The 18,347-nt window shown below is 41.6% G+C and overlaps 1 protein-coding gene across 5 annotated transcripts in view; it reads left to right on the plus strand.

The window, feature by feature from the left end:
* The window catches only part of LOC150053012 (uncharacterized), a 132,533-nt gene extending 116,082 nt beyond the window's left edge, over positions 1-16,451 (plus strand). For 4 of the 5 annotated variants that reach the window (XM_090348927.1, XM_090348928.1, XM_090348926.1 and 1 more), the window contains exon 3: positions 16,017-16,451. In XM_090348927.1, coding sequence (XP_090205053.1) covers positions 16,017-16,401 — 385 coding nt within the window. In that variant the 3' untranslated portion in view covers positions 16,402-16,451. Of the gene's footprint in view, positions 1-3,913; positions 4,110-16,016 lie in introns of those variants that run through there. The other variant, XR_016538144.1, reaches the window with a different exon arrangement.
* Positions 16,452-18,347: the final 1,896 nt, after the last annotated feature.

The following is an 18,347-nucleotide window of genomic DNA, read 5'->3' on the forward strand; positions in this document are numbered from 1 at the left end:
ATCATCCTAGTTGCTCAGGGAAAGACTATAATTTTATCAACAACTCTTGGAAGTATTTAAAAGCTCCAGAGAAAATACTCCAGGATTTTCTTTTCTTATGATCAAGAGCAAGAATTTTGTCTGTGAGTCTGTTTAGAGCAGCTTCTCTGTATTCTTTTGTTTCTCTCAGGCTAACCTGAGATGAGAGTTCAGTTAGCCAACAAATATTTACTGAATGCTGACAAGGTGCCAGGTGTCTGGAGGTAAGTCAATTGTGGTTCCCCATAATCCCTTTCAAAGCACTTATTGGTTGGTCAGAGAGAATGCAATTAACTTGAATTGCAGCCCAAGGTAAGACAAGGATTAGGTCCAGTAGAATATTCAGAGGGAACCCAGGAAGCACATTGGCAGAGGGGAAGTTCAGGGAAAGGGAGAAGGAACACTGAGCACTCATAAGCAGATTCCTGAAATAAGCAAAACCAAAATTTTAAACTCCAGACACTTAGTCTAGGAGTCCAATTAAGTCTGAGCCTGGGCACTGTTCTTAGGCTTTCTCAAGGGTAACACTCTACCACTTGAGCCACAGCACCACTTCCAACTTTTTCTGTGCATAAGGTACCCACAAATTGAACCAGGGATTTGTGCATGATAGGCAAGCACTACCACTAGGACACTCTCCTGGCCCAAGAAAGGAGTTTTATTACACAGCAGTCGTGGGAAGTCACCACTTCAGTCCATCTTCAGCCATCATCTCAGGAACAGCTCTTGGCTTCAGGGTAAATGGAGAGGACTGAGGGCAGGAGATCAGAAAGGCATGCAAGGCTAACAGGGTTGCAAATCACAGGTGGAGGGCCAGTTTGATCATTACCTCTTTGTCCCTGAAGAAATTTTGGAGAAGTTGTTATCATGTCATTACTGGAACAGGACAAGAACTGGGCGGGCTCTTGAGCTTTTGGAGGTTTCCTTTATGATGATAAGGAGAAGGCACTGCCGGTTTGAGGAATAGTTTTGCCTTCTAGACTAGGTACTTATCAGTAGATTTTCTCTTTCCTGGTAACCCAAGGTGATTGCAAAGGAACAGTCACAGAAAATGGCTCCAAAGAGCACAGATACAAAGTTGAAAGACTTTAGTTAATTCACAGGGTCAATGCAATCTTCTCATATGTTGCCTCTTACAGAAGTTCCATCCAAATCAGACTTGAAAACACATTTCAGTGCCCACTAGCTGGAAGAGGCAAGAGAGTGTTCAATTTATGATTTACAGGTATCACAAGGGACAACTATGATAATCTATTTCTCCTCTTGATCTGATTGACTCTGAAGGCTGCAATACTGGTAAATGCTGGGGGAAAGGTGAGGTGTTTCTGGTTACTGAGAAATGGTTTCCTTTACTAGCAGCATGGTTCCCTCTTTCTGGACAATTATTTATGAGCTGGACTTTTAAGATGACATGGTGGAACAGAATAGCCTTTAAAAATCATTCTTGTAGGCAGAATAGACTAAATGTTGGTTTATCCCAATGAGTAGACAAGTGAACAATACGAAGGGAAAAAATTCTCTATTAAGTTTTATAATTATCATATGAAAATTCAGTTAATTTCTTTTATCTTAGGGAGCCATTAAAGATTTGAAGTAGGTTCCTAGCCTTTTGTTTCCAGAACAATCCCCTAGAGGCTTAGTGCTCTGTCATCTCACCAGGCCTGATTAAAGCCAGGAGCCTCTATCTTCAGATTACTGCTCTGTCATTAGCATTGTGTTATCTTGCTCTTCAGACTGATTTTTAATTTTTATGCTTGCAATTATAAATGATTTACAGGGACATTCATCGCTGGACCTGTCCTGGGTCATTAAATTCACCTAGGTTGAATAGCCTGATGTGCACCTGAAATTAACCAAATCAGTGACGTTATCTTGCTGGATTTTTTTCCCCTGGAGGCTTTAGAAATAGAAAGGAGCCCCTGTCTCCCTCTCAACTCCTCAGCTTAATGGGAAAATATTTTTAATTGATAAAAGAGGTAATTAGCCAAGGCTAAGAGATGCACACTAATTATGCAGTATATCTTGCAGAGTTCCTTTGGTTACAGTTTTGGGGGAATAGAAGCTAAATAGGGCTTATTCTGCAATCAAGTTTTGGAAAAGAACTACGTTAAGTTTACTGACCACCTTCTATGTGACAGAAATGAGAACTCTTTAAGTTTCTCTCCCATCTGTGGTTTGTGTGAGATTGCTGTGGTACCAGGAATAGAAACTGCCATGGGTGATGCAGGTGAAATGTGGACAGAAAGAAAGAAGAGCCTGATGCCTAAGGCAGGTTGGTTCCTGTGCTGTCTCTGTCCTTGAGGAAAGAGGATACAGCTTCATTTGTTCCTCATTTACTCATGCACGGGTGTGTGTGTGTGTCTGTGTGTGTGTGTGTGTGTGTGTGTGTTGTATGTGTGCAGGTACTGGGACTTGAACTTAGAGCTCTCACACTTTGACTTGGCTTTTTTTTTACTTGAAACTAATTCTCTTCTACTTAAGCTATACCTCCACTTCTGGCTCTTTGCTGGTGAATTAGGGGGTTAGGAATTTCTCAAATTTGTCTGTTTGGGCTGGCTCTGAACCATGATTATCAAATCTCAGCCTCCTGAGTAGTTAGGATTATACTTGTGATCCACCAGTGCTCAGTTTGGTTCTCCTTGTTGTTGGCTGGGTTCTTTTGCTTATTTGTTCATAGTTAGAATGGAATAGCCCCTAAGACCCCATTTGAATAGTCTGTCCCTTCAAGCCCCCACCACAGTCTGGCTAGAGTCTCTCCTCTTCTTTGTTGAATTCCCTGTACAACAGTCGTGATTTCTCATCTACTAACGTTGTATCTTCCCTTGACTCGGGAATGTATCTTCTTGACTGCTGTGAATAGAACCAGTCTTTTGGAGACACTGATACCTGTGAAATAAGTGGTTAGCCAGGTGCTGCTACTCAGGAGGTTGGGATCTGAGGATCATGGTTCAACACCAGTGTGGGCGTGAAAGTCTGTGAGACTCTTATCTCCAATTAATGACCAGAAAACTGGAACTGGCACTGTGGCTCAAGTGGTAGAGTGCTAGCTTGAGCTGAAGATCTCAGGCACAGTGCCCAAGACCAGAGTTCAAGCCCCATAACCAGAAAAAAATATGTGTGCTACACATTTTACAGAGGAGGAAACTGAGGTCAATGAGTGTGTGTGTGTATGTGTGTGTGTGTGTGTGTGTGTGTGTGTGATGGAAATTTGAACTCAGAACTTGGCAGTTGTGAAGCAAGTTCTCTACCCCTTAAGCCATGCCCTAGCTCTTTTTGTCTTTGTTCTTTTTCAGTCTGGGTGATGCTCTTTTTTTTTTCCTGGAGTACCTTGGACCTCTGTCCTCTTAACTATGCATCCTGGGTAGCTGGATTCACAGGTGTATGCCTCCATACACCTGGTTTGTTTATTGAGATGGGGCTTTGCTAACATTTTTGCCTAGGTATGCCTTTAAATCCAATCTTCATTTCTACCCCCCAAGTAGCTGAGATGATAGGCATGAGTCATAACACCAGAATGTGATCATTGTTCCACAGAGGTCAGCTGAAAAAGTTCAGAGGCAGTAGGAAAGGACAAGTGCAACTAATTCATTCTCTTCCTTGACCGTGGTACCTGTCTTCCTAGCCTCTTTGATTGGACAGTGATGGGCACATGACTGAAGGTGGGCCAATGAGAATTCATATTCACATGGCATATGAACTAGAGAGCTCTTGCTCTCTGAGCTGTAGGGGGAGATATGAAGCTGTACCCTTGAATTGCTTGCCCCATGCCTTCTGCTTTCTGAAGATGAAAGTGACTGCAGGAGCAAAGACACCAGGGAGCAGGACAGAGCTCAGTTCTGAGAACATTGCTTTCATTCTAGAATTCCTCAGGTCACACTTCCACTCCCTAGTTACATCAGTCAAAAAATCCCCTTTCTTCTTGAGATCTTTGAGCTGGCTTTCTATCCATAGAAACTGGGAAGGGGGAGAAGATACAATTCAGTTCCACTGATGTCACTCCCAGCTGGAACCCTTCAGCCATTGGATGCCACTAAAGGTCCCTGGTAGGACAATGATCTTGGCATTTCTCCTAGCTAGAATTCTTCCAAGAAGTAAGTGTAAGACCTGAGGCCTATTTGCATTCATCCTCCTTGCTTCCTTTTCCCATACTATGACCTTGGCTTGAATGCAGTGCACCTCAGCTAACCAGTATGGTTTCCAATCATAGCCAGCTCCTCCTCTGAAGCTCTGTACATGGCTGGAAACATAGGCCCCATTTCCTATCACAAGACAATCTCACTGGATTACAGAGACTCATGCTCACCCCTTTCTTTGTGATTTCCAGCCATCACTTATGAGTTGGACTGTGTTTATTGTCACAGTTCTGACCGAGGAAGTTGCCCCATCTCTCCCTATCCACATGTCTGCTCTCCAGCACATCTGTAATGTCTACCTGTACATGTGCTTAAGGTAACCCCCACTTCCTGCGGGCCTGCTTGGCCTTTGTCTGGGTTTGGACTCATCTGGAACTGCTCCAAGCTTCATGTAGATTGTGCCCAAAATGAGCCTTATAAACAGCTTCCTACTGTCCTGCACCAGGTAGGAGTGTAACTCAGCTGTTTCGGGCATAGAACCATGGTCATTCTTAAGTCTGGATTCCAGATCTTTCAAATCACTTGTTCTGTAACTCTAGACAAGAGTTAGGTTTATGAAATCTATGGAGATGGTCTAGTTTTCCCAGGCAGGCCCGAGAGATTTAGCCACATTTGGCTTATGAGTTTGGCTACAGTCCCCACCTCTTGGATCCAGGGACACTTAACAATTTGCTTCATGACTAAGTGTCCCCCAGGTGCAGAGAAATGTTTTTCTACAACCAGCATCTATGTATGTGCATATGTTCATTATAAATTTTATGAATAACAAAAGGCACTTGGCATCTGGTTTACCAATTATAAGAGCATCTCCGATCCTCTTTATTGTAAATTCCACACAGTCGATTGGTTCTCATAGAATGCTTTTGTCATTCGGGGGGAGAGGGCTGAAGTTTTCTGTCCTTAGATGACCTTTTGCTTTAGTTGTCACACAAATACTTCCAAATCCTGGTGGATAGTTTTGTTTATGTTGATAAGAACCATGGTGTGAGATAGAGAAAATGATGTTTTAAATAATAGATGTCTATTTCCTCTGCATGTGTGCATGCCAGTACTGGAGTTTGAATTCAGGGCTTGAGCACTCTCCCTGAGTTTCTTTTTTTTTTTCCATTCAAGGCTGGCCCTCTAGTCCACACAGCTCCACTTCTGGCTTTTTGGTAGTTAGTTGGAGATAAATGTATCATGAACTTTTCTGTCCTGGCTATCCTCAACTACTCTCCTCAGATCTCATCCTCTTGAATAGCTAGGATTACAAGCTTGAGCCACTGGTGCCTGGTTCTATTTCTTCTTAGTTTTTGTATTTTACTATGAACTTAAAAATCTAATCTACATTTTTAATATACCCTTAAGTCTGTATCCCAGCCTGGGGTTAAACAAATCATGAATCTAGGTAATTCTGGCTGGCTGTCTAGTTTTGTAAGTGAAGTTGCTTGGAATATAACCATGCCTGTTCATTTAAGTACTGGCAGTTACTAATTTTGTGCTACAAGAGTAGCGGTAAGGCAGAACAACGAAGAGCATAATGTCCACAGAGATGAAAAGAGTCACTGCCTGCTCCTTCATAGAATCAGCTTGCTGCCTTCCTTCCCTATTTATACAATCATAAATGAGTAGATCCATGAGTCAAATAATAAATTCGTAACATTTGTTCATTTCCATGTTATAAATGTGCCACCTGCATGGGCAATTTCAAGTGCTGACTTAATGTCTTAAAATGCAGAGTTGATCCAGGTGCTGGTGGCTTATGCCTGGAATCCTAGATACTAGGGAGGCTAAGATCTGAGGATTAGGGTTTGAAGCCAACTTTAGCAGAAAAAAAAAAGACTATGAGTTTCTCATCTCTAATTAATCAGCAAAAAACCTGAAGTGAAGGATGTAACTTAGGTAGTAGAGCATCAACGTTGAGCATGAAACCTAAGGACAGCACCCAGACCTTGAGTTCAAACACCAGAACTTCCACACACAGACACAAACCCAATCACATAGAAACCCAAACACAAGACACACATGGACACGAAGGCATAAAACACACACAGTGAGCTGGGTGCCTATGGCTCATGTCTGTAATCCTAACTACTCAGGAGGGTGAGATCTGAGGATCGCAGTTCAAAACCAGCCGAGGTACAAAAAGTCCATGAGACTCTTCAATTAATCATCAGAAAACTGGAAGTGGTGCTGTGGCTCAACATGGTAGAGTGCTGGCCTTGAACTGCAGAGCTCAGGGACAGCATCCAGGGCCACAGTTCAAGCCCCATGACCAAGCAAAAAACAAACAAAAAAAAACAAAAATCACAATGTAAAATTGGAAAAAAAGACTTTATGACATATCATATTATCTCTGTATAGATAAAAATAGCTGTATATAATGACAGACTAAAATGATTGGTAATGATGAGTTTTGAATATTAATTACTAGGTTATAATGTGATGTATTTCATTGAACATCTATATGATTTAGAATAGCTAAGTTGACCTTGGTCCTTGTATGTTAAAAAGAAGAATTTATACAACCCGCAAACACAGAACTAGACCCCAGTAGTTCACACCTGTAATCCTAGCTACTCAGACTGAAATCTCAGGGTCTCAGATTTGAAGCAAATCCATGAAGAAAATTCCATGAGACTCTTATTTACTCAGAAAAAGTTGGAAATGATGCTATGGCTCAAGGAATAGAGTTCTATCCATGAGCACAAAGAGTTCAGGAATAGCACTCAAGCCCTGAGTAGCCCCAGAACAGGGCAAAAAGAAAAAGAAAAGAAAGAAAGATGCAAGCATATGTAAATGTGATAATAAAGTTTATTGGAAAGGAAATACAGCAGAAAAAGTGAGCACAGATAGGGTACCAGAAGATAGCACTTCAGTCCATCTTAGCCATCCTGAGCTTTCCTTGAGGATCACAGAGATTGATTGGCCTTGCACCAGGGAGATCCTACACAGGGAGAGTTGAAGTCCTTGCTGATGGCCTTCTGATTGGTGGATTTCCTTTCTGTTTCTTGTAGTCATGAAGCTAAAGAATTAGTGCCCATTCCTTATTTTCTCATTCTTGGTTCTTCTTACTTTCTTGTAATTTTATAGCCTGTGGCCCTCATTTTGTTTTCAGGCCTGTTGTGGTTTATCAGCGAGGTCTGCCTCTGCCAGTTGTGTAGGCGTACTTCCCTCACTGCTTTTCTCCTGACTCCTATCAGTGAGACAGGAAACTAGAGAAAGGGAATAAGGACTGGGAACGTGACACTTGCTCTTTTGTTTACAACTGTCTCTGGTGGTACTAACCCAGTCTCAGGAGAGCTAGGAAGGACCCCCCCCACACACACACCCCTGCCACCCTTTGTATGTATAATATCCCTCCAATGCCTAAGCTCCTCCAGCCAGGCTCCCTTCTTAAAGGTTCCTATTATCTGTACATATTGGGCCAACCTTCTAGCATATGGATCCTGAGGATAAGGGGTGGGGCAAACCTCATACAATGCATTAGTAGATGGAGCATTTCATCAGGATTCATTGACATATTTAGATATGATACTAAGCAAAAATGGGCAGACTTTGAGGACATCTCTCAGCCTTCAATGAAGATTTTGTCTTCTGCTCTCTTCTCAGCCTTCTGCAGTGGTCCCTATGTGTAGTACAATCTCATATGCTTGAGAGTTTCAGCATTCATCTCCTTTTCTTTTTTGTCAGTCATGCAGGCTTGAATTCTAGGTCAGGGCTCTGTCCCTGAGCTCTTTAGCTCAAGGCTAGTGCTCTACCACCTGAGCCACAGTGATCCTTCCAGTTTTCTGGTGGTAAATTGGAGATAAGAGTCTCATGGACTTTCATGCTGGGGCTGGCTTTGAATTACAACCCTCAGATGTCAGCCTTCTGAAGTAGCTAGGATTACAGGCATTAGCCACTGGTGCCGGGAGCAGCATTCATCTCTTTACCAGAAACTACCAATCCTCTGTCCCTAGCCTCTATCACAATGTCCATGCTTCTACTTTCCACATGGAAATCCAGCTAACTTATCTCCCTTTCTTTCCTACCCAACCTCCCTTGTAGAGTTTCATTCTTTTGTTGTTGTTGGTTGTGGGGCTTGAACTTGGGGCCTGGGTACTGTCTTTTGCTCAAGGGTAGTGCTCTACCACTTTGAGCCACAGTGCCACTTCTGGCTTTCTAATAGTTCATTGGAGATAAGAGTCTCATAGTACATTAAGGACCACAGTCACTCATTATATGGCTTTTGTTTCCTTCTCCTGGAGGTCCTTACATTTAGTGTCATACTATTTGGCCTAATGTCTCTAGATTTTGTTCTATTGTAAATCTCTGCTAGGAGAGCCCAAGGTTTCTACTGATTATGACAAACGAGGGAGACTATTGGGCCTATGTTCCTTTGAGTCTTTTGCCATCCCTTGATTATCTCATATTGTTACAATTTTTCACCTTGTTATCTGATATATTTTATATGTGCTTAATTGGTTATTTGAAATGGGATAGGGAAGGGGGGAAATCAAGATAAGTGGGGGGGAGGGTGGGAGGGAGGGAAATGGGGACCATGTCATGAGAAAGGGTATCAATATTTGTGAAGTTATACACCTATCTGGTGAATATAACGTAACCCTTCTATTAATCACAATAAAAAATTATTTAATAAAAAAAAGAGTCTCATAGACCTTCCTGCCCAGACTGACACTAAACCACAACTCTTAGATTGCAGCCTTCTGAGTATCTAAGATGAGAGATGCAAGCTACTAGTGCCTGGCTGGTAGTCTCTTTCTTGATGTATAACATCACCATTCTCCTTAACTAGAAATTTCAGCTTCATCTTTTTGTGATAGTCCTATGCTTAGCTTTTCAGCCATCAAATAATCCTGCTTAACGCATCCACTGTTTAGCCAGGACTGTTCTCACATAATCTGTTCATCCCCACTCCCTATAAATGTGCCTATTATGTGTTATAAAAGACACCTTTGCAGATATCTGGGTTGCTCGTAATGATGCACAGAAGTTCCTCTATCTTCACAAAACTCGACGTGTTGAAGTCACATTTACTCTGAGTATTCTTACCCCCGCCATCATAGTTAATTGTACATCAGTCTCCCAGGGATTTCCAAATGGAGTTGATAATTGTTACAGAGAGAAAGTGTAACTTGAACTGGATGTGACCACGTTTCACTTGCCACACTGACTGAAAAGACAGAAAGCTTATGTGTAGAGAAGGGAGAATGAAGCTTGATGGCAATGCTTTGATTGCCCAGAATCTGTGAGAAATTGCCAGCCTCACTCTGTAGGTTGGTGAGGTAGCCAATGACAGAGAGCTCTACCCTCAGACTATTGTGATTCGTTTAGAGTTGGATATATGAGCCAGGCTTGGCCAATCAGAGTACTTTGCTTCCTGATGAGTCCAGGAATGAGTTCATGAGCCAGTGATGCTGGAGCACACCTCTACCATAGCTTTTTACTAGTTATTTTGGAGTTGGAATCTCTTGAGTTCTTCTGATAAAGTTAATATATAAATCATCTCTTCTTCTTTGAAGCTAATTCATTTGGTTAAAGACAAAAAGTGGTAACCAACCTAGCTCTTGATTCCTCCTAAGATTAAAAAACTGAGCACTTCCAATGTCACTCAGTCTTCTCCAAGACTCGTCCCCTCTTGGTAGATTCTATTCTAAATGCCTACTTGAGCTCCTGTCATTATTAAAGAAAAAGTATTATGTCCTCTCTCCAGAGCATCTCTATTTTCCTGACCAGACAATTACTACATAGTGTTTAAGACCCTCCTTAAGATCTCCTCTTAGAGATCTTCTTTGACTTCCTTTTCCTTCTCCTAAGCCAAGACTCTTCATATCACAACCCTTGGCCAGTCAGAGAACTTTGCTCTCTCTTCGTACTTCTTAGTCTAACGAGATTAGACCAGGAGCTCCTTGAGGGTAATGTGTATGTTGGGCAGTATTTTTATCATGGACTTAACACCAGTTGATGTTTAATTAACTGAATGGATCTAAACAACTACTTGACAAGCCCGAATACTTCATATTGAAGTAACTCATGTACTAAGTACTTTAAAAATATGTTGTCCGCTGGGCACCAGTAACTCACACCTGTAATCCTAGCTACTCAAGAGGCTGAGATCTGAGGATCATGGTTCGAAGCCAGCCTGGGCACAAAAGTCTGTCAGATTCTTATCTCCAATTAACCAGTAGAAAACTGGAAATGGCACTGTGGCTCAAGTGTTAGCTTTGAGCTGAAGAGCTCAGGGTCAGAGCCCAGCCCAGAGTTCAAACTCCATGACTGAGGGAAAAAAACCACAAAAAACAAAAAAAAAAAACATTGTCACCCAAATGGGCTAAATACATTCTCCTGAAAATGTTTTCTTTAAATGACTGCCTTCACCCTTAGTAAAATTCGAGAGCAACCCTCAGCCCGTGAACACAGATTTAGCAAACATTTCTAGTAGTGGATCCTCAGATTCATGTCCTGAGACATTACCATATTTGGTCAGGTACATACAGAACATTTTCTGTGAACTGACTTGTTCATAGCTGTCTGTTCTTTTTTAAGGATATGCAAGGTGGGTCACTTGTTAAGTATATTTTCTTATTCCTTAATTCTTAGAATCCTGGATGATGTTCAGAAATAACAGAACAAGAAATAACACACACACAAAAAAATCTCACCTTCCAGAAACTTTTATCACTGATTTTTTTAAATCTCCATGTCTGCGTCTTACTGATGTGCTTGAGAGACATTTGAGCTAAATAATTTTCTGTTAATATACTGCCTCCTTTATTCTTTGCTATAGTTTTATACCTGCTTCTTCCTGTAGAAAGTATCAGTGCCTGCCCAATGGCTGCCTATCTGTTGAAAGATTAGGGGAACTTTGGTTGTCTGAAAAGTATCATGTTTAGACAATTTTTTCACATACTGGTCTTAATGGTTCATATGAACAGAATATTTTCTTCAAATTTTTCTATGTATACATTAAAATTTTTTTCCACAAAGCATTTTGTGATTGCATGTGTGTGTGTGTGTGTGTGTGTGTGTGTGTGTGTGTGTGTGTGTGTGTGTGTGTGCCATTCCTGGGGCTTGAATTCAGGTCCTGAATACTATGCCCTCTTTTGTGGGCACAAACTGCTAGTTGTTTTTTTTTTCCCTAAAGAAAGAAAGGAAGAAAATCTCTTTGGGCTCCATCCTTTTTTTCTGCCCAATTTTCACATCTTTAGAGAGCTGCTTCTGGCACATTTGTTAGCTCATGATTTAAAACGGAGTCCTGAAGCTGGGCAAGGTGGCTCACACCTGTAATACTAGCTACTCAGGAGGCTGAGATCTGGAGGATTGTGGTTCAAAGCCAGACACAATACTGAAGACCACGAGACTCTTATCAGACTCTTATCTCCAATTAACCACTAGAAAATCGAAAATGGCTCAAAGGGTAGGGAAGTATCCTTGAGCTGAAGAGCTCAGGGACAGTGCCCAGGTCCAGAGTCTAAGCCCCATGACAGACAAACAAAAACAAAAACAGGGGCTGGAGCGGATGTTCCCTCCCACTGCCCAGAGCAGAGCAGGCCAAGGACCAAGCTGGACACTGTGGGTAGGCGTGCCATCGCTCAAACTTACCTTCCTTTCAGTCTCACTTTTTCTCAGAAGCCCCACAAACAGCAACCACATCCCCACACGGCTTGATCTGAGGGCTTTCTTCAAAATTTGTCACTTAAAGAGCAGTACTGGCAGAAGCAAAAAAGCATAACCATGGTTGGGTATAATCTTTGTGGGTGGAGTCAAAATTTCTAATCTATAGACTTTCAGAAATGTCTTTAATGACCAATTTTGTTTCTTCACATTGAAAAATACTGCATTTACCATTTAGAATTGTGTTTTCATGTTCATTGAACCTAATGTCATTATTGTCTTATTTAGAGTACATTTCATGACCTTTTTTTAAAATTTTTCCATTGTATCCATTAGTGTCCAGGTTCAGAATACAGATTATTATTATAATTTGCCTGTTGTACATGGTGCCTCTTGAGACATGTTGGATTTTCTTGTCATTTTGATACTGATTCCACAGAATGAACTTCCGGGGAAAACATTGTGGTAAAGAAATTGTTCTGCTCGGAGAGCAGATGATTTTCATTATTTTTATTTCCCTCACTTTGAGATGTCAATGTACATGCACTGTAAATTGTGAGGGCAGAATTTGCAGGGAACTAGGCCTGGACATTTTCCTAACGGGAGCGATTGTGAGCTCGTTATCCCAGCTCCTTCTATTTGGAGCTAGGCAACTTGGCTTTAAAATATCATTTTAAAATTTTTGACATTGGTACATTGCCAAGCATCAAGACAAACACAGAAGAGGGTAAAGGCTTATTTAGATATTTACTCAATCTCACATCTTAGGCCACTGAAGTTTTGAGGAATTTTTCTTGTTACCTAGGATATCATTTGTTCTGTAAATAGAGCCAATATGTGCTAAAAAGCAGCATGAAACTTATTAAAGAAAAAAAAAGAACTCAGTCTACTTCAAAGTCACAGTTGCTCAAAATGTGTGGTTACCAGAAAACATTTCTTCTCATCTTCATCTCGACACTGCCCCCCTTTCCTGTTGGAAGCAAAACATCGTATATGTTTCAAATGCATTTATTGATCTGTACAGTCATTCCCCCTAGGTTTGGAATCATAGTTTCCTTGAAGTACTTGAAAACACTAGCCTTTAAAAAAAGTATGCATATCTACAAGATGGTTCAAGAGCCCAGGTACAGCCATGAAGGATGACTGGTAATTGAGGCAGAAGCTACCCAGAGAGGATGCTGTTTTATGTAGTTAGGTCTTCAAAGACCAAAAGGTACTGGTAAAAGACTTGCTCTTGTTTCCAGTGCTACTCCTGCCAAGCACAAACCTTTGCTAGAGAAAGCCAACCCAGCCCGAAAAAGTTCAGGGTCTTTTGAATTCTTCTTTGAATACCTCTGGAAGTCACAACTTTTGCCTCCATTGTTAACACTCACCAACTCAACAGTCTCCTAACTGGTGTCTCTGCAACCACTCTACCTCCACCAGCCCATTGCCTTGCATAGGGATCTTGAAATGCAAGCCCAGTTACACAAGCCCTTTCCTCAACAGGAGGGCCCCTGTGCTGTTAGGATGAAACCTAGTGAATACTTGATGTGGCCCACGACTTCATTAAGAGATTGAGTTTTATGTTAATCTCCCGGGACTGGACATACTTCCCATCCATCCTCATTGCTGGGCACTTTCCTCCTTGTTCTGCTCCTCATGGCTGGTGTCTGGGCTTATTGACATTGTGATAGTAGCCTACTATTTGAAAGGCTAGGATCTTGAAGAGCACATAAGCCACCCAGGGTAGAAAAGTCTGAAAGACTCTTATCTCCAATTAAATAGAAAAATGCTAGACTGGAGGTGTGGGTCAAATGGTAGAGCACCTCCTATGAGCAAGAAAGTCCAGAGAAAGTGCAAGGCTCCATGGAGTTTAACTCCAAGTACCAGAGCAAAAAATGATAATATATAAGAAAGAAACAAAGAAAATATATTTTTTCCACTGGAGTAAAACATAGGAGTTTTTCTGTCTCACTCTCTAGAAATCTGGGCTAGGAAGAAATGTGTCAATGGTTAATGAAAATCTTTCCTGACTAGAAAATTTCCCGACATACATTCCCAATGTGTGTGTGTGTGTGTGTGTGTGTGTGTGTGTGTGCGCGCGCGCGCGCGCACGTGCGCGCGCATGCCAGCTCTAGGGGCTTGAACTCTAGGCCTGAATAATTCCTATTCTATCTAGAAAGAGAATTAGGTCCTTGCCTGCCATTATTTTATGCAAGCCTTGGTAACATATTCAGCCTCTGTTTTCTTTCCTGTAGAATGGGGGAATAAAAGACCTGCCTTGTAAGGTTGTTTTGAAACCTACATGTAAAATATGAAGTACCTAGCACAGGCCTGATCCCCACCAGATTCTGGATGGGCAGTTTGGTTTACATGCACTCCCTTGTTTCAAATATTTAAAAGCATGGAAGCCAGGTTTATTCAGCAAACAAGTTCCTCATGTAGTATTATTCTCTTGGTGCCAAGAGTCACTGCTTCTTTCTTGACTTTTTCTAAAAGAAGGGAAATTGTGGCAGAGAATGGACATGCAATAGCAACAGAAAAGCCAGGGAAGGAAGAATTTGATTCCCAGTAGACCTTGGCATCATACTGCAAAGCCTGGCTATCTTCTACCCAGTGGGGGCGTAGACCTGCTGCCCAGAAATCAGGAAGTGGACTGTGACCGGACACTAGTCGACTGGTCCTTGAGTTAGACATCCCAGCCCCTGGAACTATGTGAAACAAATGTCTGTCGTTTATAAGCCATCCAATCAATACTTTGGTCATAGCAGTTGACTATGTGAAGACCCCTCTCTTGGAATTTGTAAGAAAAACTTCCTAGGGTGGACTCACCATGGAGCCTCCATTATGGAACTTAATTTGTCCAGCTTGCTTAACTCCTGAGTGGCTTGATATTTTTAAGGGCAAAAAAGAAATTAACATTCAATGATTTAAAAATCAGTCAGAAAGAAAATCATGTTCTGTTTGAAATATTCATACCAGCAAAAAAGAAAAAATTCTCAAATTGCTTCATTAGATAATTATTTTAAAAATGTACTTCCTCTTTTCCAGGTTCTTTCCAGGTAAGATGGATATAAACCAGTACATTCTTGTCTCACCAGTGAGATCGTACAACATCGTATGTACAGTTTCATCACCTGATCTTTTGTACTGGGCAGATTTTCATGTTAGGAAGTGAATTATCTCATGCCACAGTGGGTGACACTGGCAGGCTCTACAGTCACTAATGACACAGGAACCTAACTGTGTCCTCTTTGAGCGGAGACCTGAAACTTATTTCTGCTTCTCCCCTAAGAACAACTTCCATAGTTAAACCTTTCCACAGCCCATAATAATTCCCTTCCAGTGAATCCATGCATTCAATCTTATTTTTTTTCAAGAAAAGAAGAGGATTGAACAATGCAAAGAGATGCTTAAATCACAAATGATGGAGTCCAGGCTGTAATGCAGCAGGATGCTTTTTATTTCCTATTCTGTTTGACCCCCAAATTTTATCTGAAGCGCTATTTTATTTCTACTCAAAAAAAAACTTAAGAAATTGTATTAGCTACAGCCCCTGTCCTTAAAGAGATTAAAATCCAGTAGCAGAGATAAAAGACATAACTTTTCATACCTAATAAATGAGTTTCTCTCTCATTTAACACAAAAGTGTCTGACTCATCATCCTAAGGGAAAGATGGATATCATTATATTAAAATAGTCAATGGTTAATGAAAACCTTTCATGACTAGAAAGCTGATACACCAAATGATTTGTATGTGTGTGTGTGTGTGTGAGAGAGAGAGAGAGAGAGAGAGAGAGAGAGAGAGAGAGAGAGAGAGAGAGAGAGAGAGAGAGAGAGAGAGAGAGAGAGAGAGTTCTAGGGGCTCGAACTCTGGGCCTGAGCTTTTGTACTCAAGGCTAATCCTCTACCACTCCAGTCATAGCTTTAATTCTGGCTTTTTGTCATTGGTAAATTGGAGATAAGAGTCTCAAGGAATTTCTTGCCCTGGGTGACTTTAAACTGTGATCCTCAGATGTCAGCCTCCTAAGTAGCTAGACTTACAGGTGTGAGCCACCCTTTCGTTCTCACAGTAAGCCTAGAATGGGTAACAGGATCAAAAAGAATATTCTATTATTGTGTGAACTGAGAATCAGGGAAGAACTTTCCCAAAGTAATTCAGCTAAGAAATGGCAGAACTGGGATTCAATGGGTCCCTTTGGGCCCAGGGTCTTCTACTCCCTAGCCTTTGGACTAAAATGACAGTGTCATAGCAACCTGCAATAAACAATATGTTCCCCTCCTAGGTACTGTGGCCTGAAAACCAGCTTGCTGATGTCCCCTATGGTGGGGTTCATGGTGACCAATCAGTGCACCTACCACACACCTGTTGGCTTTCCACAAATCCCACTGGCCGCCTTGGCTGTGGAGAAAGTGGGGCGCTCCAGTGTGGGTTACCGATTTGCTCTGTTTCCACCCAAGTGCACAGAGGAAGGGTCTTCTGTAGAGCACCGTGACCTTGGTGATGGATTTTTCTTGGACCATGCCAAGTTGGCACAGTTTGATGCTTTGGCTTGTACCACAGGATCTGCCGTCCATGTTTTTGTGAATCCAGCCACCAACAAGCCAGTGGAGCTTCCCGATGACTTCAGGAAGGGACTCCTGAAAGTGATGAACCATGCAGCCGTTTGAATCATGTACATGGAATTGTTTATGTCATTAAAGCAAAAAGTTCAGTTTAATCTCTGTACAATTTCTTTTCATTTCTGAACATCCATGTTGGCTGTGGATTGCTTACACAGTGGTATCACAGAGCCATCTTAACTCCTCCAGTGAAGCCCCTCCTTGCATTGCTTCTACTTGGAACAACTTAGTTCCTGGAGTTCTCACAACTGTCTCTGAGAAAGAAGGAAATGAAGTTTGCAGAGGAAATGTCATCAGCCTCACTAAGCCCATGGTCTCAGTCATTTCCATGCTGATGTCATCTGTCCAGGCCCTGCCAGCCTCAGACCTACTCACTGCCTGCAGACCCCTGAGCCTTCCTACATTCCATGTGGTCTCTGCTTTCTTACCAGGGCCTTACCAGACTACATACCCCCAATGCTTCTTTTTAGTACTTAGCCACACGACTTTGGTTTTTCTTTGAAGATACAAACTTTGATGCTAGAAAAACTACCATTTTCTCTCATGTTTAAAAAATAGACTCGCTAGACCCTGGTGGCAAACACCTATAATCCTAGCTATTTAGGAAAGTGAGATCTGAGGACTGTGGTTTGAAGAAGCCAGCCTGGACAGACAAGTCTGTGGAACTTTTTTTTTTTTCCTGCATCAAGGGGCTTGAACTCAGCCTGGGCACTATCCCTGAGCTCTTCAGCTCAAGGCTACCACCCTAACCTTGAGCAAAGTCCCACCTTCCATTTTCTAGAGGTTAATTGGCGATATGAGTCTCAGGTCCTTTTGTGCCCAGGCTGGCTTTAAACCTTGATCCTCAGATCTCAGCCTCCAGAGTAGCTAGGATACAGGCAGGTCTTTCTTCAAAATAGCTACCTCATGATATCCAATGAAGTCACTAATATGCTATCATGTAATAGACAGTCTGTGTTCAAGCTGCCTAAAATGTACTTTCCAGCTTTTGGTAATAAACTTCCTGTATGGCATTAGGCTACTTTTGATAGTGCCCAGCACAGTGGGATTTTTATCTCCAGTTAAGCACCAAAATGCTGGGAGGCTGGAAGTGGATCTATTGCTCACATACAGCACTAGTTTTTAGCAATAAACAAAAACAAAATACCTAAAACAGAAAAACTCAAGGACAATACTACAGGCCCAGGACCAGCACAAAAAGAAAACAAGTGGGAAGCAGTTTTGGTATTTGCACTTCTCTGAGGTTCTGAACATATATTAATGCATATATTAATGCTGAGAGGTGTAGAGGGTATTGTAACTTCTTCAGCAACATTAACTTTTACTTTTTCTGTTCTTGCCTGTCTTCCCTCCTTTCTTCCTTCCCTTTTCCTTCCTTCCTTTTCTTCTTTCTGTCTCTTTCTTTTTTCTTCCTTCCTTCCTTCCTTCCTTCCTTCCTTCCTTCCTTCCTTCCTTCCTCCCTTCCTTCCTTTCTTTCTCTATACTATAATCCATACTATGCAATCAAAACAGGCTCTTAAAGAAGATGTCCTGTTGAGATCATAGAACACCTGTCTGGCAGAGCCTGAAGTTGAATCTACTTGAGCTTTTAACCTCTCTTTTTATGCTATCAACTCCACATCTCATCAAAGTGATCCTGAATATTGACATTATACCATGTTTTCCCATCAGGTTTTTAAAATTTACAGTGGCATGAATGATAGTTTTTACTAAGAGGTTCTTAAGTCCCAGGCACTGTATTGAGATGATTAAGAAAATGAGATTCACTATTACTGAGACTAGAATTTCTAGTATCTGTCTTTTAAAGAGACTTGCATATCAGTTCTCCCAGGATTGTATTGGTTGTCCCATGTGGCGGACCCTCTTCTAATACTATGGGTTTTAGGGTAGGAGCAAAAATAGAAACATCTATGGATCACTCCACCATTTTTCTTCTCATGAATAGGAGCCATGTTTTCGTGTGTCTCGGTCTGCTCCTACTGCTGTCATAAAAT

The sequence above is a fragment of the Megascapheus bottae genome, chromosome 16, assembly GCF_031878675.1.
Source record: "Megascapheus bottae isolate mThoBot1 chromosome 16, mThoBot2.hap1, whole genome shotgun sequence".
Taxonomy (NCBI): domain Eukaryota; kingdom Metazoa; phylum Chordata; class Mammalia; order Rodentia; family Geomyidae; genus Megascapheus; species Megascapheus bottae.